General features: G+C 35.0%; 1 protein-coding gene across 1 annotated transcript in view; it reads left to right on the top strand.

Annotated features, from left to right (window-relative positions):
* RYR2 (ryanodine receptor 2 (cardiac)) overlaps positions 1-23,513 on the top strand; it is a 338,959-nt gene that overhangs the window by 192,133 nt on the left and 123,313 nt on the right. The window contains exons 42-56 of the mRNA XM_009329215.1: positions 1,986-2,259; positions 5,117-5,231; positions 5,823-5,955; positions 7,199-7,302; positions 8,701-8,836; positions 9,520-9,706; positions 10,186-10,291; positions 11,616-11,736; positions 13,010-13,179; positions 14,180-14,400; positions 15,709-15,799; positions 19,016-19,156; positions 19,977-20,140; positions 22,434-22,512; positions 23,153-23,242. Coding sequence (XP_009327490.1) covers positions 1,986-2,259; positions 5,117-5,231; positions 5,823-5,955; positions 7,199-7,302; positions 8,701-8,836; positions 9,520-9,706; positions 10,186-10,291; positions 11,616-11,736; positions 13,010-13,179; positions 14,180-14,400; positions 15,709-15,799; positions 19,016-19,156; positions 19,977-20,140; positions 22,434-22,512; positions 23,153-23,242 — 2,132 coding nt within the window. The remainder of the gene's footprint in view (positions 1-1,985; positions 2,260-5,116; positions 5,232-5,822; positions 5,956-7,198; positions 7,303-8,700; positions 8,837-9,519; positions 9,707-10,185; positions 10,292-11,615; positions 11,737-13,009; positions 13,180-14,179; positions 14,401-15,708; positions 15,800-19,015; positions 19,157-19,976; positions 20,141-22,433; positions 22,513-23,152; positions 23,243-23,513) is intronic.

Genomic DNA, 23,513 nt, shown 5'->3' with positions numbered 1-23,513 from the left:
GTAAAAACTTGGTTTCCATCATTGACTACACAGAATTCTAAGGAGACTGGCGTTTTAACTTGGTTGCCTAATGTAAGTGCCTAAAATTATGGGATGAGATTTCCCCAGGGTACTTATAATGAGATGGCTTCTTAGCTGCCAGTTATTAGTGTTAGCTTAGTGTTCTTTAAGTAGAAATATTTTTGTCCTCCTAAAAGTGTGCCTTCTAGCTTTGCAGTTTATAACTATTATTTCAGTTATCAGGCAGTGATAATTAGAGGCTAGGTCTATGGAGAATGTGGTGATGAATCCTATGGTTCCTAATTTTTTTTTTTCTTGTAGTAAGCTTAAAGCTCTACAAAATCTAAATCTCTCTCTCTCATATTAGTAGAAAGACAGTATTATATTAAACGAATTAAACAGTATTGTGGTGGCTAGGCTGCTTAGATTCTTCATTGCAAGCAAGATTACAGCCAGACCCGCAGGTAGGTTGGATGCAGTATTGCAGTTATCAAAACAGGAGCCAAAGGACAGCCTGCTCATGTGATTCTTCACAAAAAACAAAGGAAACTTACTATTGTGTCCCTTCTTGTTATTATTTATTTCAGTCCTCCTGAAATATCAGCCCAAATACATTTCATTCTTTTACTTATTTTTAAAGTGTTTGTATTCTAAAAAGTGCTATGCTGTGTGACAATGGAAACACCTATAGTACGGTGTTTGGACAGTAACAATAAAATATAGTACTATTGCTCTTTTTTCCCCCTTACCCTGTATTAGCACATCTTAGCACAACTTCCCTTCTTTGTTAAACATTCTCTTTTCTGTAAACTCCTGTCCCTTCAACATCTTTCTATAAGTACTTTTACTTTTTGTGTTTTGTTTGAGTTTAGCCTGAAATTGCATCTGGTTTACTCCAAAATCATGTTACTGTCTCAACACGTAGATTTCTAATTTGAAAATATTTTTGATGTTTCGTCTGCATCAGCCACCTTCTTCAACATCAGGGTATTTATTATGCAGTTTATTGAACTTCAGGAGGGATTATCAAATTTCCCTTGTCAAACTTCCGCTGTTATCCGCCTGACATGGAAATAAATTGATTAGTTAGGTCGGTACTAAAGGTGAAATTTTCTAGTGTATAACTATCAGGATATCTCAAGAGGATCCTGAATTGATCTGACAAAGTCTTGCAAACCTGAATGGAAGTTCCCTGGGTTGGGAAAAAGAACATTATTCAGTTGTCTTTTATCAAATACTTTGTCTTGACTGTTAGTTCATGAGTAATTTTTCTAAACAGTAGTCTCAAATCTTAACTGACATTATATAGCTTGTCTACTTTAAGATACGATTTTCCCAAATATAAATATATATATCCCTACTAATAAAGATTGTCAGTGAGAATACCAGACAATGGGTTTCTTGCTTCGTTAGAGACTGAATTCCAAACATGCAAATGAAGATTTGCCATTTATTTGATTGGAGTCTCTCCATTTCTATTTCTTTTGAAGGGTCTTTGGTTTTGGCAAAGGACTAAGTTAAATTATTCTGTTTTGTACGTTATAAACTTTTGAGTGGATACAGAGCTTAGGCATGTAAATAAATAATACAGCATTTACATGTGCTACCGGTATATTTTTCCAGTCTTACTTCATAATATGTAAAAAAACCCCTCAGACCTGAATTCCTGGAAAAAATCTTGAAAGCAATATGTAGAAATAAATCTGGTGACTTTGTGAGCATCTTGTATGTCTTCGTAATTTTTTGTTATCAGATTTATTTTCTGTATTTCAACTTTAAATATAGGCTGTTGGTTTTGAGATGTTTCTGCTTCTCTTGTGTGATTTTATTTTCCTTTGATAGTCTGCTAAAGAAGTACCAAGAAAAAGGTGCTTCTTAAGAATTGAATTAATTCCAATTCATGTTGCATAATGGGTTCTGAGGGACTACCAGTAGAGAGACGAGCAATTAATGGTAATTTTGTGATTTATGTATTTTCTTCACAGCTACTCTTCAGCAGTTGATTTCAGACACAATGGTACGCTGGGCCCAGGAATCAGTGATAGAAGACCCGGAGTTAGTGAGGGCCATGTTTGTGTTGCTACATCGCCAATATGATGGTATTGGTGGCCTGGTTCGAGCCCTACCAAAGACTTACACCATAAATAGCGTGTCTGTGGAAGACACAATCAATCTTCTGGCATCCCTCGGTCAAATCCGTTCCTTGCTTAGTGTCAGAATGGGGAAGGAGGAAGAGAAACTTATGATTCGTGGATTAGGGTAAATAATTGGAGTGTAACATCTCTTTATTTACAGATATTTGTTGTTATTTGCTGTATGGTTATGGCCAAGGTTATACATGAAGTTTGAATGTGAATAGTCTATATGGGTGTAAATGCAGACACTGGTATCAGTTGTGTAGTATCTTCAGTTGTAAGATAAAGCCTTTGCAGCATTGTATGTATCATTTTTGGAGAGAAGCAAATGGCATCTGTAAGACTTCTTGTGAGAAAAGTTGAAAACATATGTAATGTTTTATGGTATTACAAAATATATCTTGTTTCCATATTTTAAATAATATGGCTGTGAAGAGTCCTATCAAGAATACTGTCCATTTTATGTAACTGCAGTGACTGGTAGCTGTTGACACATACAATTCCCCCCAGCAGTCAACTAATGGAGTTGTGTCTACAGGTGTCTGTACATATGCCATCTTTTTATTGCACTGAATGTAGTTGGTACTATTGGAACTATGAAGTAGTTCACCCAGTCTTATTTTTCCTAATTATATGATTAATAATAGTGAAATACAGCCTAATAAAAAGTACAATTGGAGAAAACAGTAAAGAAAACATGGTCATCTCTACTAGCAAAGGGTTTGGGTTTTTTTCTCTCACTTTTTTCAAAGAAATGTTACCATCTGAGAGATGTCTGGTGAGATTAAACATCAGCTGTGATCTATTAGAAATCCCCAATCAACAAGAGCAATGACAACCAAAGATAGCATTATATCAGGCATGCCAGGAATGCAAGGAGAAGTTTTTGTTGTGCAAAATATCTTTTTCTTTTTTTGAGCTTACCGAAAACCTCAAATGTCCAAATAATGTCTTCAAATATCCAAATAATGTCTATACGTAGTTTTGTAGTGTCATTATGAACAATGCCTACTTCTTAGCTTGCCAGCAGGTCCCATCAGAGTTCCCTGGTTGTTGCAGTGTTCAATGTACTCATGCTAAGGCTTTGGCAAAGGGGAAAGTCCGTCACCTGTCAAGAGACACAAAATACTGGTATTTCTAAATCCACCGTCGTACTTCAAATTTGAGTTGTTACATTCACTTAAGCTAATGAAGTCCAAAATGAATGCGTGATTACTAGATTCTGGCGTTGGTGTGCCTGGGAAAAAAACAATCTCAGAGGGGTTTTCATTTTTTTCCTCAATATTTTGTGCTATGAATTAAAAGCTAAGATTTTGTGAATCTGATTTAATTTTAACAATGTTTTTGGTGATATGTGAAAGTCTGGTGTAAGGAAGAAAGAGTACTTTCTGTTAAGCTAGTATTTTCACTGCCTGTTCCTATTACCCTTCTTGGTAGCTTCTATCATAGTCTTGTTTATCTTGGAAGTTACCCAGCTGTGCCATTTGTACCTTTTATAGCCTAACCTGGGCTCCAGCACCTATTTAGAAATGCCAAGTTTTTTGCTGTGAGTGGAAAGTATTCCTTTCTTCCAGCTGAGAAACGGATGTGTCACTCATTTCTGCTTAAAAACTGTTTCCTCAGAAATGCTGTTAAGATTTTTTTCTTAAGTTTGACATTTCATAATGCAGTCCACAGTTAAACAGAACACTGAAAGTGGATGTACTTTCCAAAGTAGTGTAATATTGCTGGCCAGTTCGTTTTTTGACGTTTTGACTTTCTGTACTGTATTTCTGTAAAAGAAAGCTGCTGTAGACAAATAAGAGTTTAGAATGACGTGGCAGATTGATACCATCAAGGTCTTCTTCCACAGCGTGAAGCAGTAGTGCAGAAAGGTGATGTGGTATGGATAGCTTTTGGAGGCAGGGCCTGTTCTCTGTCATCTCTGATACGAAGTCCGGTTGTAGGCTTTGGGGGAAAAGGTCAGCTAATCTTTCTGGGAGTTCCTGGGCGTCAGAAACTCTGATAGTGCCACCTACATCAGACGTACTGCATGCATTCTGCTGCATGACTGATAGTTGCAGATTTATAGCTTTTAGAGTGATGGAACAGTCCTCTTCACGTCTAATCTTTTATAAGGCTGAAATTTTCCTTGCCTGATTGCAGGAGTTTTAGGTCAGAAAAAAGAAGACTACTATAAAATGTACAGTGAAATTTGAACAGTTGTCGACAGTATTTTCTACAGTGACTTGCTAGTCCTTTTCTGCCATCACCTGATTGCTTTCACATTTGTTTATGGGTTGTGTGTGATTTCAAGGCTAATTACAGTTTTTAGAAATTTAATTACTTTTTAAACCAGACATTTTTATTGGAGATAACATGTCTGCATAAAATATTGACATTATAATCTACAGGACTGATTTTAAAGTACGTAAATCTGTTCTGCTGAAATATGTAGGAGAGAAGAGTTCTTTTGAGCAGTAACTCAAGAACTAAGGTTAATATTTATGCAGCTTCTGTTTCTAATGCTTAGAGGTTAGCTGGATATACATTCTCTTTTCCCTACGGTTATTTTTTCTTGGTTTTGATGGCAGATGTCAAATGTCTCAAGGTTGAAATATTCTGAAAAGAATGCTTTGTCAAAAATATTGCTTAGTTGAATTTAAAATTTAAGCTAATATAGCAGTTTTGATCATGCTCTTGTCAGAAAATAATTTTAGATCTGGAATGGGATTTCTAATGAAAATAGAAGAGCATCCTACTCTGATGTAATCAGGTGGTGATTAGGGCAATAACTATAATACGGGAAAGAAAAGGTCAGGTTCTTCCACAATGTGCATAGAAAAAGGAGACATTGAGACTCAACCTGAAAAAGTCCCTGAGGTAATTTTTCACCTCAGATGGTAAAGAATTGCGCAGTAAATCAGCTTTGCAAATAACATAATAGGTAAACTATTGGTCCATAACATTGTAATCCCATTTTTTGTTTTGTTTTCCTGTAGAGACATCATGAATAATAAAGTATTTTACCAACATCCAAATCTCATGAGAGCTTTAGGCATGCATGAAACTGTCATGGAAGTGATGGTAAATGTGCTTGGTGGAGGAGAATCCAAGGTAAAGCAATTCACTGTTAGAAGACAGAGATTTTAGAATATAGCTGTTCAAAGCTTTATCCTGTAAGTTGCTAGGCACTCACTGGAGGTACTGAGACCATAACCTCTTACTAATTTCCATTAGGACAATAGTTGACTAAGTTTTTAGAAGAATCTATCCTTCCATTCTGGAGGAAGATATAATTAGCATTGTAATTTCAGATGCTTTAAAGAAAAAACTGCAAATAGCACTTCATATGCTTACTAGGTTTTAAAGGGAAGATGTTTTTAGAAACTAATTAAAAATCAATGCAGTATTACTCTGTGAATCTAAGCATTCACATTCTTTCATATTTTAATCTAGAATTTATGGGTGATCCCAGCTCTTGTTTTTCAAGCTTATACCTTGATCTTTGGGGCTTAAGGAGTTATTGACTTGCTGAGAAAGCCCTGTTGATTCCAGGGTGAAACCTAAACAGTTAACTTCACTGAGGTGCAATGAATACAATGCATAAATATTAGTGTGTTTAAAGGCTGTTACGTAAATGATCTTTTGCAAGTTTTATGCCTGTTTTAGAGTTTAAGCTTCAGTCTGTTTTTATTTGCTTCTTAGGAAATCATTTTCCCAAAGATGGTGGCAAACTGCTGTCGTTTTCTATGTTATTTTTGCCGCATCAGCAGGCAGAATCAAAAAGCTATGTTTGATCATCTTAGCTATTTATTGGAAAACAGCAGTGTTGGCCTTGGTAAGTAATAAGTGTGTGTCTTTTGAGATTCTAAACCAAAAACAAAATCTTAAAGCTTTCTGCTGTTTTTTATTTATATATATACACATCTATATATTTTTTAATATCTATATATAAAACCACCAGTGTTTTTCTGCATCCCTCTCTTCGCACCCTCTGTTTGTGTTGAAGGTTCTCCTTTACCCAGTGCAAAAATATCTTCATGAACTGTGTTGCTAACTCCAAACAACCCCCTGACAGTAGCATTAAGTTGAGGTAATTTAGTATACGCTTTTTTGTATGTGCCTGGACATTAAGAGGGAGTTGGTGTTTAGTTGCCCATTTTGAGGAACAGAATAAAATCCTGATTTTGATGAAGAGAATCATAAAGAAGTGTTGGTAGCATTTCACTAGGGCTTACTTCTCACTGCTCAAGCTTGCTCCCCTGCACTTTCTTCCGTAGATTGTTCAGTATACAGCTATGGCATTGGGAGAAATACAGAGCTCATTTGCTTGGGTATGCATGTATAGATGCCCAGAAATGAACCTTGAAATTTTCTTAAAATGTCAGCCTTTCTTTACTAGGCTGAAATGTTACAGAGGAGATACATTTATCCTTTATTTAATTTAGTACTTGTAATTGAGAATATATAATTATTTAGAATCATCATAGTAATTTTTGTAAATGATCACAAATTCCTTATTAATGTGTAGGTACAGGACGGAAGTATAACTAAAAATCTTTTTGGAGAGAAAGTGCCCAAATCAAATGCATTTGGAGTGTTAATATGAGAACCGTAGCTTTTCCTAAGGCTATAATGACTGCCATTTTTTAAAGAAATAGATAATATATAATCTTATATTTTAAAGCTTAAAGATATTTTCTATTTCAGTACATCTGATAAAATGTCAGTGTTTTAGATACAAAATCCCTGCTACCTTTTCCTCAAAACGAAGTTGTGTCAGTTAGGAAAATCGGAAAGAATGAGATCTTAAAACAAAGTATGTGATGAGAATAGGAATGTGTAAGAAAAGTTGTTTCTAGCTTGAACATCTACGTTGTACTTTGAATTCGTATCAATGTCAAATTTAATGCGAGTGCATGATGTTATTATAAACTGAGTGGTATAAATGATATGCCTATAATCATGTAGTAAATAATGATAAAATGTTGTATTTTATTAAAAAAAAATTGTTAATAGATTTTCTATGAATTTGTTGGTTTTCATTAAGTTGGTGTTGAAATGAAATGTTATTTTAACAGCCTCTCCTTCTATGCGAGGATCAACTCCGTTAGATGTTGCAGCAGCCTCTGTGATGGATAACAATGAACTTGCGCTAGCTTTAAGGGAGCCTGATCTGGAGAAGGTTGGTAGCTTCTTTATCAAGCATTTTTTTTCCCTGTAGAGAAGGGGAGATTCTTGTTTCCTGAAGTAATCAAAATCCAAGATAAGAATTATATGGGATTTTTAGGTACCTTTCAGAGGAAGACTATCAGAATCTGATTGTTTGTTCTTTTTGCTGCTGGTCTGGATAGTTGAACTGAGTGGTTATTACATACACAGGTGTAACCAAAAGGAATTGCCTCAAGGGCAGCTCTGACTTTGGGAATAGTGGAGTCCATACCCAACAAAACTTCCTTGCTAAAATCTTCGTTATTCTGTCTTCATGGTGACATGCAGTGGTGGCATAATGAGATAGGGGTTACTAGAAGCCTTGTGACAACTTGTTACAGTATATGACAATTTTTTGTAGAGGTATCTATCTGTATCTATCTTTTTTTTTCCCTAACATTTAAACCTGCTTCAGAAAAGATTGAAGGAACTGGGATTAATTAGACTAAAGAATAAAAAACTCAGGAGAGCATGTGACAATTGTGTAGAATATGTAAATTGCTGCTGCAAGAAGGAATAGAATAATGGTTACTATGTCAGTAGAGGGTAAGAAAAGTGGCTTAAATAATGGAAAGACAGATTCAAGATAGACATTAAAAAAAACTTTCTAATGGAAAGTAAGACAGCGGAATACATTGTCCAATTTGTTCTTGAAGACCTCCAGTTCTGGAGATGCTATAATCTTCGTAGGAAAGCATCTGTCAGGAGTAATGTAAGTGTAGATGATCCTTTCTTGGAATAGGAAGATGAACCATGTGTGTTTAAAAGGACATTTTCAGACTTACCATTCTTATAATGGTCAGCAAAAAGAAGCTGTCTGAACTGCTTAAAGGCTATGCTTACAATTCTTACAATTCAGAAAGGAGAGAGCCAACTGAAAACTACTACTGAGACTATAGGTCTGAATTACAGGGAGTGTTACTGCTGTGTGTTTAAAAAGAAAGGAAGAAAAAAGGCAAGTGAAAAGGAAAGGTTAAAATAAAAGAGTAGACCTGTGAGTTATATCAGAAGACGTGTTTTCAAATATGGATAGTATATAGTTGGGGAATATTACAAAATTGGCTAATTTGTAACGCTCAGGGTTGCAAGAGAAATGAGATATAGATAGCAAAGCAGTGATTTAGAGAGAGGAAAAACGCAACTGAAATAAGTAAGGTCTTGCAGTTCATGGCTGCTGAAGTAGGAAAAGACTGGGAAAGTGAACTAAGAAAGAGGCTGCTCTTCTGATTTGCCCAAAGTATGATATGGTTTTGTTGGGGATAATAGAGTGTGGACACCATATCCGAGGCAACATATGAGGATGCTTCCCTTTGAAACTGCAATTCTCTTCTTTTTCACAATTAATATCTTTTTCATCTTACTTTGCTTTTAGGTGGTTCGCTATTTGGCTGGATGTGGATTGCAGAGTTGTCCTTTGTTGATTTCTAAAGGCTACCCAGACATCGGATGGAATCCAGTTGAAGGAGAGCGATATTTGGATTTTCTTCGTTTTGCTGTTTTTTGCAATGGTAGAGTAGAAGCCTATAAATTTTATAACTTCCTCTAATGTTCAAATAAGTTTGTCATTTAAAATGGTAATACAAGCCAGCTTGGTAAGTTACTGTAAATTTGAAGGACAATTGGCGGAAAGAGTAGAATTATGCAAGACACGCAGTAACTTAGATGCCCATTTCACAAGTCATATAGGGTCCTATGAGCCTATGCCCCATTTTTTAGATCCATCTATGGTCTTTGAAATGCCCACATCTCCTTTGGAAGCAGGGTCCTAAATATTCTATGATAAAAATCATGCTAGACATAGAGCCAAACTCCCATCTTCTGATGAACATTTAGATAGTCCAATTTTAGTGTTTAGCAGCTATATTGGTCCCCTCATTAACTCTTTCACTTGACTGTGAGTCTTTACTACAAATCAGTAGCTTCAGTGATGCTTTAAACACCATTTATTACATAGTTACTTCTTTGGCTCTATTTAATTTTGAATGAAATCACATGTTTTGTTTCATAGCTTTTATTATAATAATAGAGGAGTATGTGTGTTTATGTAACTTTGTCATGATATTTAAACTGTTTTGTGGTTAAAAGTATCTACTGATGCATACATTCTGCACCTTTGTGTAGCTTTTTCTGATTATATTTCAGAAGTCTTTTTGATATAATCTTAAATCTTGGTATTTGTTCTATGTGGTAGGAGAGAGTGTGGAGGAGAATGCTAATGTTGTAGTCAGACTGCTTATCCGTCGACCTGAATGTTTTGGTCCAGCTCTAAGAGGAGAAGGAGGCAATGGGTTACTTGCTGCCATGGAGGAAGCAATACAAATATCAGAAGATCCAACAAGAGATGGACCTTCCCCAAGTAATGGATTGAGTAAAACCCTGTAAGTGCAGTGGAATTGCTTACATTGCCATAGTTTTGGTTTATTTGTTTTATAATCTTAGTCATGAAATGACTTGTTTGTTTTAACATGTGAATTATCAGCTGGATTCTTCCTTGGATTCTACGGAGGGTAGAGATTTGTCTTCTGCCAAATAGTGCTTCCTCTGCACTGTTAATTTAAGTAACCCCCTCTAAATATTAAATCCTCTTTAGAATTCTGTTTTTTCTTTGTCAGTCAGTTAAGAATCAATCCCCTGATGCAAAATGAGACAGATAAATGGTAACAATGCAGATGTCACTACTATCCTTTAGGGACAAATTCCATTCTGCGTTAGTCTGCTAAAAGTCCACAAGTTAACAGGAAGCCACTATGTGTAAGCTGTTACATCTATGAGCAGATTTTCTTTATTTATTGCTGATGTAAAAACTCTCTTGTATTTTTTTAATCTTTTAATTGTTTTAACATTTAACTAATTACAGTGAAATGGAAGAACAAGAAGATGACACTATTCACATGGGAAATGCAATCATGACCTTTTATGCTGCTTTGATTGACCTCTTAGGACGTTGTGCCCCTGAAATGCATGTAAGTTTTATGTCTTCATGCATTGGAAAGTAAAGGCATAGTTGTTTTACTGATTGTTGGGTGGTTTGCTGTTTGGCTTTTTTCACAGTAACATGTTACCAGGTATTAAAGCAGTGGTATGGCTACATAGTATCCTAATGTACATAATGTATTCCTCTGCTAATTTGCAAGGAATTTCTGTAAACTATTCAGAAGCTGTTCTTTTTAAAGGAATTATTCCATTGCTTTTCTTACTACCATTCCTTGTGGTTGGTCTTCAACATTCTGTCATGAATATTGTTTGATTGTCCATTATGACAATCAAACTCCTCAAATTTCCCTATTTATTGTGATGGTGTAGATTGATTTTTTTTTTTTTAAAACCATAGTTTTACTCTCTTCATACACTTACTTAAACAGACTGTTTAAATTGCATATAAAAGAGTAAATATTATAGGGCATTCTTTTAAAACGTAGGAATAAGCATTGTCCCTGGACATACACATCGATATCTCATAATCTTTATTCACACTGACAAACCTTCTCAAAGGTAAGATGTCATTATTTCAGGCATTAGATACAAAGAATTAGACACTCATACTATAAAAACCAAGCCCTTACCACTTAGTTCCTAAGAGCTTGAAACTGTTTGAAAATATTTGTTGTTTATGATTCAAAATACCTTCCTGTTCTTCAGAAATTTTACTCTGAATAGAGTAAAAAAAATTTTACTCTGAATAGAGTAAAATTACTCTATGCATAGTTTCTCATCTCACCCTGAAATGTGCCCTAATTCATATAGATCAGTATAGATCAGAATCAGATTTGTGCAGAGATTGATAACTTGAGAAAGGAGATATCCATATGATAAGGTCAGTGTATGAATATCTGTTTTGTTTGAATAAAAAAACCTGCCTTGTTTTCTCCCTGTCTCGCTGCCTTTTTTAAAACAAAACTAAAACAGCTGGTATACCTGAAAGTGTTGTTTTTGGCCAGGACAGAAAAACTGGCTTTTTTAATCTGAAAATCTGCTTTTGCTTCCCCCCTCCCATCCCCCCATGTGCTACATTTTAAAGCTTTATTCACCTATTTTACCTAACATTCCATTCTGAAAATGGGCTTAGTCTTATTTAATAACCAAACATCTAGATTTCGAGACTTTGCAAATTTGCATGCAAAATACAGCAAATAAATACAGATTGCGTGAAATTTACATTATTAATTATAAAGCGATTTTGAGAGCAGTCATTTTTGTGTATCCATGGTTCAGGAAGTTTCCAGAACATGAACACATATAGAAGATGAAAAGAAGACCTTGTTACTTTTTTATTTGTCTTTTCCTTAGCTAATCCACGCTGGTAAAGGGGAAGCCATTAGAATCAGATCAATTCTACGGTCTTTGATTCCACTGGAAGATTTGGTGGGAGTAATTAGTATTCCTTTCCACATGCCAACCATAGCTAAAGGTAAGATGATTATTCTAGCTTTTTCCCCCATCCCACTCTTATTTTTTGTAATTTAATGACATATTGATACTCATACTTCTCTCAGTATTTAAAAATGTTATAGAAATTAAACTACTTATTATGTGAATTAGAAGAGAACTCGTGTATTTCAAACGTTTCAAAAATTTTTCTGCATGCCATAGGCAATAATTCTGTGTACGCTTAAATCACTGATGTAAATCCCATTCATTTAAATTGAACCATGAAAATCTGTTACAACTTTTAAAGAGAAATTTAAAAATGCATACTTTCTATTTTTCTAAAACATTTGAAAAAATTACAGTCTCTTCTCTTGATAACATAATCATTAGCTTTTGCTGTTCTAACCCTATCAATTGTTTCTAGCAGATCTTACTAAGACACCAGAGTTGTTCTTCAGCAACTATGGTGAAGTTATAGGTGTGAGAAGGCAAATGCATTTCTTTGTGTTTTCTGCCTACATAGAACTGATTGCAATAGTGGGAGTTATGTGAGCATCAATGTAAAAGGGAAAGGAATTACATCTGCTTTTTTGAGTATCTGGAGAGAGAACATTATAATCACAACATGGACTGTCTAGGGACTTACAGCACAAGACTGCCCAATAGGTTACAGTAGAAGAGAGAAAAAGATCAATCGTTCTATTACACCATTATTTATTTATATTCTAAATAGTGATAGATCTATAGGTGATATCTCAGTAGCACAGAGTACAGCTCAGATACAGAATTTTTTATTTGGTTTTGAAAATGAAAGTATGAAAATTTAAAAATATTTCAATTAATTCCTTACAGATATTTCAGAAGTTTTCAGATACAGAGGACTTTTTAGCACAACCTTAATTTGTTGCCATACATTACAGATATGCTCACCAGTGCTGCATTCCTGGGGTGTTTGATGTAGAATTGTTGTATTTTTTACTTTCTGTCTGCTTCTTCTAAGAACTAGGTAGTTCTGTAGATGAGTTAGTATGTTTTGGGTACTTACCATATTGGAATATCAACTGATAAGAATCCCTTAATACACAAAGCATGAACAGAAAAGCATGTATGGGCTTTGAGGTCTATCTATGCATAATTGCCTTACGCATTCTTTTTCAGTTAACTACAAATATGTTGCCTTTTTGTAACAAAACCATGGGGAAGATGCTTAGATATTAACAGAGACTCAGAACCTCTGACAAGTAGAAGCATGACTGCCTAGTCTGCTGGTGAAGGATGATCCTTATCATTGAAGTCTTATTTCTTCCTTTTAGATGGTACTGTGGTGGAACCTGACATGTCTGCGGGGTTTTGCCCAGATCACAAGGCAGCCATGGTTTTGTTCCTTGACAGGGTCTATGGAATTGAGGACCAGGATTTTCTTCTACACCTTCTTGAAGTTGGCTTTCTGCCAGATCTTCGTGCTGCTGCTTCTTTAGATACGGTAAGGGTTTAAGTCTGTTGTAATTTTGGTTCCATTATATTACTGAACACTGCAGCATTTCTCATCCCTCAAAAAAACATTTTTTATTTCTTCATGTTGTCTTCTGCATTTCTCAAATGCTGGATGAGCTGCCTGTTGCTGCTGAGCTTTGAGAATACTTGAAGAACAGTGAAGAAGCATTCTCCAGAATGATGCTCACTTTATAAGAGCCCCCATTGATACCCATCTCCATAAGAGATGCAATGCCTTTCCCCAGGAGACTTTCTGAGCTTGTGCTATGGAATCAAAATCAGATAAGCTGCCAATGAAGCATGCAATTGAGAGCCTCTTTCCAGAGATATACAGAAATTGTTCATCTCCATGCGTTTGTCAGAGACACCTACATTGTTATTTAGGAAATCACTAAATTTTTGTTTTAGTTCCTCCTCAGAATTGCTGCCTTTTTTTCTGTGAGTCTTATTTCCATCTAATTTTTCTTAGCTGGCTTGGTCCAGAAAAATCAGATTTAGAGAGCTTATGTGAGGGCTAAGAAATGGACTTTGATTTCCCTATTTGACCTTTTATGTCAACATTTTTCTGAAAATAATTATGTTATTTTAGAAAGAGGATTTTTTCCTCACTTGGAACTTGGGCTTGATCATAACACAGGAACATACTGAGTCTTGTAAATGCAGACTTGACTGGTATTACCTGATTTTGGAGTGTTCTGTTAAGCAGCTGTGACATTGTTTAATATAGTCTTGAAAATTGTTTTGTTTTTGAATGGCTACCTTTCGTGTTTATGTTTTTGATCATTAAAAACAAAACAAAAGCCATCTGTGAGACTTCAGAAGCAGAAAAAGAAGCTAGGCATCCAGCTTCCAGTAGTTATCAAATCCTCATTTGTGTATTTTCGAAATTTCCCTCTTTATAACTACTACAAAGGAAAAACAAACAAGTTCTTTTCATTTGTAACAACATTGTTGAGACAAACCTAATTTCTGTCCTGTTTAATTCATAGGCTGCTTTAAGTGCTACGGATATGGCTTTGGCTCTGAATCGATACCTTTGCACAGCAGTCTTGCCTCTCTTGACCAGATGTGCTCCTCTTTTTGCTGGCACAGAGCACCATGCTTCCCTCATCGATTCCTTATTACATACTGTGTACAGACTCTCAAAGGGATGCTCTCTTACCAAAGCTCAGCGAGATTCTATTGAAGAGTGTTTGCTGTCTATCTGTGGGTAAGAAAATACTCCTGGCTGTACAGGAATGCTAATTGATAAAGTAACCTATGATATTTATAATACAGGAATGCAGAACTATGCCACCAGTAGCATAATTAAGATTTTTTTTCTGGCAGATGATTGTGATATTTTTAAATACACTGTATTCAATTTGCAACTTCATTAATTACTCATATGCAGTCCTCAGTTATTTTGCTATTACCGAGTTTTTTAAATTAAAACCTTGGCGATTAACTAAGAGCATGTACTGCAAAAAGACAAAGCTCTGGAAATGTGGAATTGTGCATGGACTGAAGTGCCATTTAAATACTTTTAGCTGTACAGATTGGCAGTATGGTTGATGATAAGTAGATTAGATAGTTCTATGGAGATGTTTGTTTATGTTGTGTTACATTTGAAATCCTAATCAATGACTAGTATTGTTATATCTCGTTATTGACACCTACAGGACAAATTTTGTCTGGGTATCTGCAGTCTCAAAAACAGTTATTATCTAATTTTTTACAAGCCTACAGGCTCAATTATCAGAAGTTGACTAGGCGCTTATGAATTAAATTTCTAATTAAAGCTAGCAACATTTAGGCTTTTAAATCACCAGAATATTTTGAATATTTCACCATATTTTTTTTTGCATAATGTGGAAATGTGTTCAGAAATTACAGACATTTATATTATAGTACTGTAAAAAAGTACTGTATAGCATTTCTTTATAAAATATATCACATTGACCATTATATATATATATATTACCTTGATAAGAAGCAATAAAATGGACCAGTGTTTGCTATTTATCTGGAAAGGTTTAATGTCCGTGCCATTCTAACATACATGCTATACCTATTTCTTCTGTCCTTCCAGTTGGTGCCCACTGCTACCTCTTGTTTAGTACATATCTAAAGACTTAATGCTCTTATGTCTTTATTAGTTTCTAGGATATTTTTAAGAGCCGTTGATATATATTACAAGAAATTAACGTTATAGCCTTTTCGCATGGGCATGGTGATCGTAATACACAATATCAAAATTCAGTATATTTTTTCCTGATTTTCTCTGTCTATAGATGAGATATTTTCTCTGCTTCTTTACAGCATTTGATTTCCAGCTTGTTCAGAAGGTTTTCTTTGGTATGCACTTGTTTGCTTTCTTTTGGGCACATTTTTTTAGTGCCACAAGCCAAATCTTACTACTTTATGAATTTGAAGAATTTTAATGGCATAGAACTGACAGGTTGCTTTAATGTATTTATTTATTATTTACATGAAACTATGCTGGTACACCCTTTTGAAATGGTTTGTCTGCTTTTAGGCAGTTGCGGCCTTCCATGATGCAGCATTTGCTGAGAAGATTAGTATTTGATGTTCCTCTATTAAATGAACATGCGAAGATGCCTCTCAAGGTAAAAATCTATTTTAATATTCAACAGCATTCCTTGTAAGAAAATGCAACAGAAAATACATGCATGGGGAATATTCTCTATCTTCTTTGTTACCTTATCTCCACTCTGCAATAATCTAAGACCATAGCTCTTAAAGACAAATTGCTGCTTCGGCAGGAATTCAGTCTAATTTACATCCATCCATACGGAGTTATGAAGTCTGTGTCTAATGTTTGCTTCTCCTTTAGTTATCTCCTTTGTTTTTAAGTCCATGTGGAAACAGAATAGCAAAACTCTTGGGAGCGGGGGGCAGAATCCGGTGCACAAAGGAAGATAGCAATTGATAGTCTGTATGTAACCTTACTTCTGCCCTCTGTGTTGGTTTTCCCAGCTCGTGGAAAACGGACTCTTCTTCTGTGGTTTGTGCTTGGAAATCTAAGCAATACATGTTTTTTAATAATCTTCCATTTTGTTTTCAGCCCCCAAAGGTTTCTCCGTATCTTTTGATTCTGATTCCTAATGCACAAGAAGAATGTGTTTCTTCCTTTCTGAGACGACACATTTCTTAAAGACTCCTCAGATTTCATTGGCAGTTCTAAGAAATGTATCATTTCTCACCTTACCTACTGCTGTTTTTCAGCAGTCCTTTTTAATGCTTTCCCACCCCAACTTTGAGCGAGATATTTAATCTTTTCTTATTTAATATTTCTTTATGCTTTAAAAGCCACATATCAGGATTAATTGCATTTTACATCTGATTTCCTTGCCAAAATACTCTCAGAATTATGCAGGCTTCTACTAGCCAGATTATGGTCTCTGACATCAGATGAGGAATTTAAATAATTAGTCTCAAAGCCAGGACCTGCTGCATGGTCTTTCCTTTGCCAAGGACTTCATAGTTTGGTTGTGTCCCCCAGGAAGTGCTCAAACTAAAGATGCCAGAGCAGCCATTCTTTAGTGCCTGTGTGTGAGAAAAGCAGTTGATAATTTAGTATACTGCCCTGAAGGGGACCTTTCTAATGCATTATGACATTTTATGTGCTGCAAAAACTAAATAATAACTTGGTACTCCCTGTGTGCCTATGTTTTTTTGGGGGGGGAAGGAGCAACCCCAGCTCCCTGAGATCTGTTCATCTAGGACAGCAGGTTTTTTGGTCTTGAGGGTCATGACTGCAGTGACTTTCCCATATTGCTGAACTGAACAGGAAGGAAATAATAATTAGATCCTTTTGGCAAGTCAGGCTTCAGGAGACTATAGATATGAAGAGAACCATGGTGTTAGCATGGGCAAATGATTTTGTCCATTGACACCTAAACAAGTAGTAGGAGTTTCTGAGGAAAGTGAACTCTATCTGAAGATAGAACTAGAACTTTTCAAAGGTTTCACCAACAGTAACCTGATTTTCAGTGATTTAACAAGGGACTCCTACTTATATCTACTAATGTGTTTCTGATTTGAAAGTACCATGCATATTCCTTATGGGCTTGTGCTAGCAAACAGGTTATAGTAGTCTGAAGAGAGAGCTACAAGTTAATCATGCATCTGAAAATGTAAATTTGAATGGGAAGAGAGGAGGAAATCATTAGGGCTAAATCAGAACAGAGTGCTATCTACTGTGAATACCTTTGCTGGTTTCTACAATTAAAAATTACCTCAGTTTAGGCAGCATGTGAATTCAAATCTGTGATGCTTCTCCTGTATAATTTGGTGTGAACTTTCTGGAATAGGGCTGCCTTGTTTTTATTTCCTCTTAAATCATATTCAGTGCTTCATCAGGGACTTCTCTAAGGGTAAACCTGCCTTTACTCTTGGCTAGATTTAAAAATATGTACATATATATTAGCACTCACATGTCCAAAAGCAAACCTGAACTCTGGCCATTGTGGGATAGAATTTATTTTGAAAAAAAACATTTTTAAATACATCTTAGACTGTTAGAGTCCATATTTCTGAGACCCCTGTGGTTCTACACAAATGATAAAACTTCTTTTTACATTATATACGCATGTAAGTTCTTCTCTCCCTTTTTTCTTTAATCATCTTAAAATTTAAATAGTAAATAGATAATAATAGATTATTTAAATCTAAAGATATACAAATACATTATATGGATTGTTTTGGGTTTTTTTCTGATCCATGAAAAGTATAACAGGACTGCACAGTATTGAGCTTATATTTTTGGTTATCAAAATCCTCACTTCTACACATCAGGACTTTTTTTTTTTTAATGCCTGTCTTTATTTCTGCACATTTATGTTATGAATATCTGCATGTTTCCATCTTGGCATTTGTTCTGACTGGAAAAAAGGGAATCCTGTCAGCTCCTTACTGACTGTGACTTGTAATATTTTGCCAGCATGCTTTGCAAAGTGATGTTGAAACAATTCTCTTTTTCTCTGAGGAACTGTTAAAATAAACTCTGAATTAAAATTCTACCTAAATTTATTAGAAGGATCATTCTGTGCCTTAGGGAAATCTGCCCCTGAGGAGGACTAGGTTTTCATACTTTGCTATTGCCAGAATTTTTTTGTTTGGAATTACCTTTACTGACAGACATATAACTAATTTTTCCTCTTCTTGTCTGTGACTCAGGGACATAGAGGACACATTCAGTGCAAAATCTGTGATGTTTTAGTTTGACAAATACCCAGTAGCAGGTCCTTGCACCATTTGAGTCCCTGATAATCTGGAATCTTGTAACCACTTAAGAAGAAAGTATCCCTGAAATATGTATTTAATGAAAGAGAGGGAGAGAGGTTAAAGCTCCTCTGCCAATTGTAATAGAGGGCAAGGAGGGTAGACTGACAGCAGGTTTTACAACTCACAGAAGAGATGAGTCATACTGGGAGTTATTCTTGAATAGCTCTCAGACGTGTAAATAATAATTGGGAACTAGGTGAAATCATGGTTCTACTGTCTTACCCACCAAGCAGCAGTGTTTGGAATAGCGGCACACAGAGGTGAATTCTTGTCTTCAGCTGAGCTGTCAGAGTTCTTGTGGTGTTGGGAAAAATTATCCTCTGTCATGTGCTTTTTGCATATGCCACTAATGTTAAAAGAAAGCACTGCTCATTCTGTGTGTATATGCACCAATGATTTAAAGAATAGATACACAACATGGCTTCTTGATAAAAATTAGACATTTTTCTGGCAGTGTCTGTATAATGGTTGAGTGCCAGAATGGAAGAACATCAACAGTTGTATTTTATTTCCTTTCAAAATATGTTCTGTTTTAGTTGCTGACAAATCATTATGAAAGATGCTGGAAGTATTATTGTTTGCCAGGTGGATGGGGTAACTTTGGTGCTGCCTCAGAAGAAGAACTTCATTTATCCAGAAAGTTGTTCTGGGGTATTTTTGATGCTTTGTCTCAAAAGGTAATTAATTTTAATATCCATCTACTGCTGTAAAAGTCTTACTGTGTAACCTTTTTTCTTTAATCTGTCATTTTTACCCAGCTTTTATCAACACTGTGTTATCCACTTTAAAGGGAAAAATACAGGCTTTAGTAAATTTCAATCTTCCTCTTCTAGCTTCTGCTTTAATGTAGGCATGCCACTTTGTCTGCTCATTAAAAAAAAATTGTATAGCTAATGAAGTAATCTTGAGGTGTATCTGTACAGGTCAACTACACTTCAGAGCCCTAAAAGCAAATTCAAGCATCTGCAGGTGACTGAAAGCTGCACTTTTCTACCTCACACACTATCCTTCCTTAAACCAAGAGCATAGTCCTTTGCTAAGTAGTTGTAGTTTCACCCTTGAATCAATTCTATGTTGGACAAAAGTTTAATAATACACCTTGGTATGTACTTACTGTTCATTCTATGGTTGTTTTTAGCCAGCCTGCTTAAAATTTCATGGGTTTCATTTCAAATCTAGGTATTTAGAAATCCTGTTTTGGATTGTGCTCTGTTCTCTTCCCAGACATCTGAAAAATGTCTAGTGTTGCTCCCAGTGAAGTCAATACTTTTCCCCTTTACTTCAGCAAGGGCAAGGCTTGATCCTGTCTTTATCTGTAGTGTATAATATGCTTTGGACAGTCAGTTTCCTTTATTTTCAGAACAAAAATTCAATTTCACACTGAGTAAAAAAGCCATTCTGTGGCTGCTTGGTTTCAGATACAGCTATATCAGTTTCAGCAGTGATGTTGATAGCTTCCATTCACTACTCACTTTCTATCCCCTGTGTGTTCCACAGAAGTATGAACAAGAACTGTTCAAATTGGCTTTGCCTTGTTTGAGTGCAGTTGCAGGGGCCTTACCTCCAGACTATATGGAATCAAATTATGTCAATATGATGGAAAAACAGTCTTCAATGGATTCAGATGGGAACTTTAATCCTCAACCTGTTGATACATCAAAGTAAGGAATTACTTTGTTGCAACTAGTTTTTTTTATCATGAACCTGTAAAAGAGGGATGGAGTCTGTTGTTGGGTATGATGTGAACTTACAGCTTCTATTCTCTTCTGAATGCTTATCTTCTAGATAAAATGGAGACCTTAACTTTGTATTTTATTTCCTATTTATGTATTTATTTTAAATCATAGAAAGCAATAAGTATCCAGTTACATAACTAATTTCTTGGTCAACCTAGAACATTTTTAATGCATTTTCAGCCTGAAGATGGAACTGTCTGTTTACCTTTGTATGTCTGCTGCAAACAAACCAGCATGTTTTTAAGAGCAGAAAAAGTAGACTAGTCTACATCATCCCTGTCATTATTAACATGTGCCAAGACACTAACTCTGGTGTGTGTTAATGACAGTGTACCTACAGAAAATGATGATGATTATGCATTCGGATAATCTCTTTTTACTATGAATAATGGGGAACTGAGCAGAAAGATCTTCGTTCTCTCTAGGCAGTCAAACTCTGACCATGCTTTTTTAAGTACATTAGCCAGACAAAACACATATCTGAATGGGATTTTTGTGCCCTGATTTTTGACTACACCCAGCGCCCCATTCTCCTTTGTATAGAATAGTCTTACAGCAGTGTGGTTATGCACTATGTCTTGAAAAATGCTACTTGTAAGACGTCTGCTTCAATTGCCTTTGTGAGCTTTCTGTCTGTATTAACATTCAGAACAGAGAATGCTGTCAGTAAATTGATACCTTTGTTACAGCATGCTTGTACACGTATGCACATCGAAATATGGTAGTAAAAGACATAATCTAGACTGGAATATAGAAATCACATCAGTGACCATTAAAATTCATTTGTCTAAGATTTATTTAAGATATACTGAAGTTTTAACAAAATTTAGTAAGGATATTATTCTATCATTTAACTAATCAAAAATGACTTTATCTGGTGTCATTTCAGAGGAAAATTGTAGATAGCCAGAATATATTTGAAAAAGTCAGAAAATGTTACTTAACATTGCCTAAATCATCAGTCACCTCATTGCCATAGGAGTCAACAGTTCTGTGATGATTCAAGACAAAGAAAGCACTACTTTTATCAGAGTCACTTCCAACCTATCCTGTATTCTTTTAACTTGCAAATCCTGCATTGCATCACTTACTAGTCCTAGACCTATTTATATGAAGCTACAGATAATATGACCTTATTGTACTTGTCAATTTTTTGTATTTCTGAAATTATTCGAAGTATTATACCATTAGTAAAGTTCCCCTTGAAATACACACTTCCAAACAATAAAAAAAACTGATGACCATGCTGGATGAATATTTTCTGACCTTTATGTGTGGTTAGACTCTTGGAAACTGTTATTCTGACATAATTTTGTTTTACATTTCTGCTTTCACCCCCCCCTAAGACTGAAGATTAAAAAACAGACTCTTCTACTTTGCAGTAGATGGCACTGTAACACTTTTGCTGCCAAAATTCTTTGTCTTAGGAGAGAAGATTTTGCTACTTCATAAGTGATCAAGAAGCAATTATTCCCTTTGATTTGTAGGAATGCAGATACAAAACAATACTGATATTTGATAAATTATTTTTGGAAAAGGATTCTGTATCGAGTGCTTGTTTGACAGTTAAGGAAAGCTGCTTTTCCTTTACTATTTAAGAAACCTTAACTTCGGCACTGTCTTGTACACCTGTTGAAGGGCTAGTGTTTTTTTCAATTTTTAATAAGGATTTTAATATTTTTAATATTCACTGGGATGTTGGAAAATAAATCCTTGAGCATATAATTTTTGAGTTGTCATAAGTTATAGTGCTTCAAGCATATAATAAAATCTATAGAAATAGATGAAGTGTTTCAAAAAGGACTGTTAGTACACTTAGTTTATGATGGACATGTGCAATAAGTTACCACCGTATTTCTGAAACTGTGGGTCATAGTTATATCTTTAATCTTAAGAAAATGAATGTTAGTAATAGAAATATGTGACAAAAAGCATGGGTACGCGGTATCATTATTGATTTTTCCCTGCACATGTGTGTCGAAGAAGTGAAATTCCTACCAGAGCTGTGGTTCTCATTCAGTGCCCATTAAATAACTCAGATTTTTTCCTTGATTTAACTGGGGCTTGGAGCAAACTGTATGTGAGGAAGCAGAGCACAGTAAGATGCTTTGAATGGATGTATGCGCTACTAATTATTTATTTGAAAGTTTTCTTCAAAACAAAAGCATTCACATTTTAGCATGTGTGATATAATAGCTATTTTTCTCTTCACTTTCAGCATTACAATCCCTGAAAAGCTAGAATATTTCATTAACAAATATGCAGAACACTCTCATGACAAATGGTCAATGGAAAAGGTAAAAACCTATATTCCTGTTAAAACAAAATCAGAATTTTTATTTGAATCCATTTCATCTTCAAAATATTTTACTCTGAATATTATTATTTTCATAATGCTACAAGTTGGTATGTAGGTAAGATATAAACCTATAATTTCTTGAAATGCATTCGGGGGGAAAGTTCTGTAAGTGCACGAGTGTTTCAAAATAGAGATTCATAATTTCCTTATTTTTATTGTTGACTTTTGAGTAAATATACTTGCTAATTCTTTAAGAGTTTTATTAACTTGAAATTTCAATTTTTTCACCAAAAAACCTCTTTAGGGTTTTTATTCCTTTGTGCAGTTTGGGTGTCCAGTATTAAAAATAGTTCCTCAACTGTAGCACAGTATTCTGCTCTATATAAATATGTAAAAGAAAAATGTATTGAAATGTTAGCTTTGTTTAATCATTAATTTTCAAAAAGATGGCATGCTACGTAATTAATTCCGTTATGTGTAGATAATAGAAATGTTGGTTGAGAAAATAATAGAAAGGAAATTTCAAGAGAAAAGCTCTGCAGAAGCATTGTTCATTTCCTTTGTACCAATAAAAATAGGATTTTTCATAATTTTTTGCTTTTCCCCTTTTTTTCCTCTCATTATTACTGTTTTTTCAGTTTGCCAATGGATGGACATATGGTGAAACGTATTCTGAATCTGCAAAAGTGCAACCATTAATGAAACAATATAAGTTACTATCTGAAAAGGTAAGCAATTTGTTCATTCTTGATCCAGGGTGATTGAAAGATTGCTTCATTCACTGTGAAAATATCACCTTGTGTTCACATCGCTTTTTTAAAATTTATTTTGAGTATGTCAGCTAATGTGTGATTGTTGCCTTCCTCAAAATCTCAAAAGGAGATAGAAGGGGTTTATTGTACAATAAATAGGCCACTCAACCTATTTTCTCTCATGGCTGAATTTACATGGCATAACTTAAGCGGAAACTGAAGTGTCATATTGCCAGTATCTTTTTAC

The sequence above is a fragment of the Pygoscelis adeliae genome, unplaced genomic scaffold (assembly GCF_000699105.1).
Source record: "Pygoscelis adeliae isolate BGI_AS28 unplaced genomic scaffold, ASM69910v1 Scaffold77, whole genome shotgun sequence".
Classification (NCBI taxonomy): Eukaryota; Metazoa; Chordata; class Aves; order Sphenisciformes; family Spheniscidae; genus Pygoscelis; species Pygoscelis adeliae.
The sequence above is the reverse complement of the archived record's forward strand: the minus strand, read 5'-3'. Positions and strand labels throughout refer to the sequence as shown.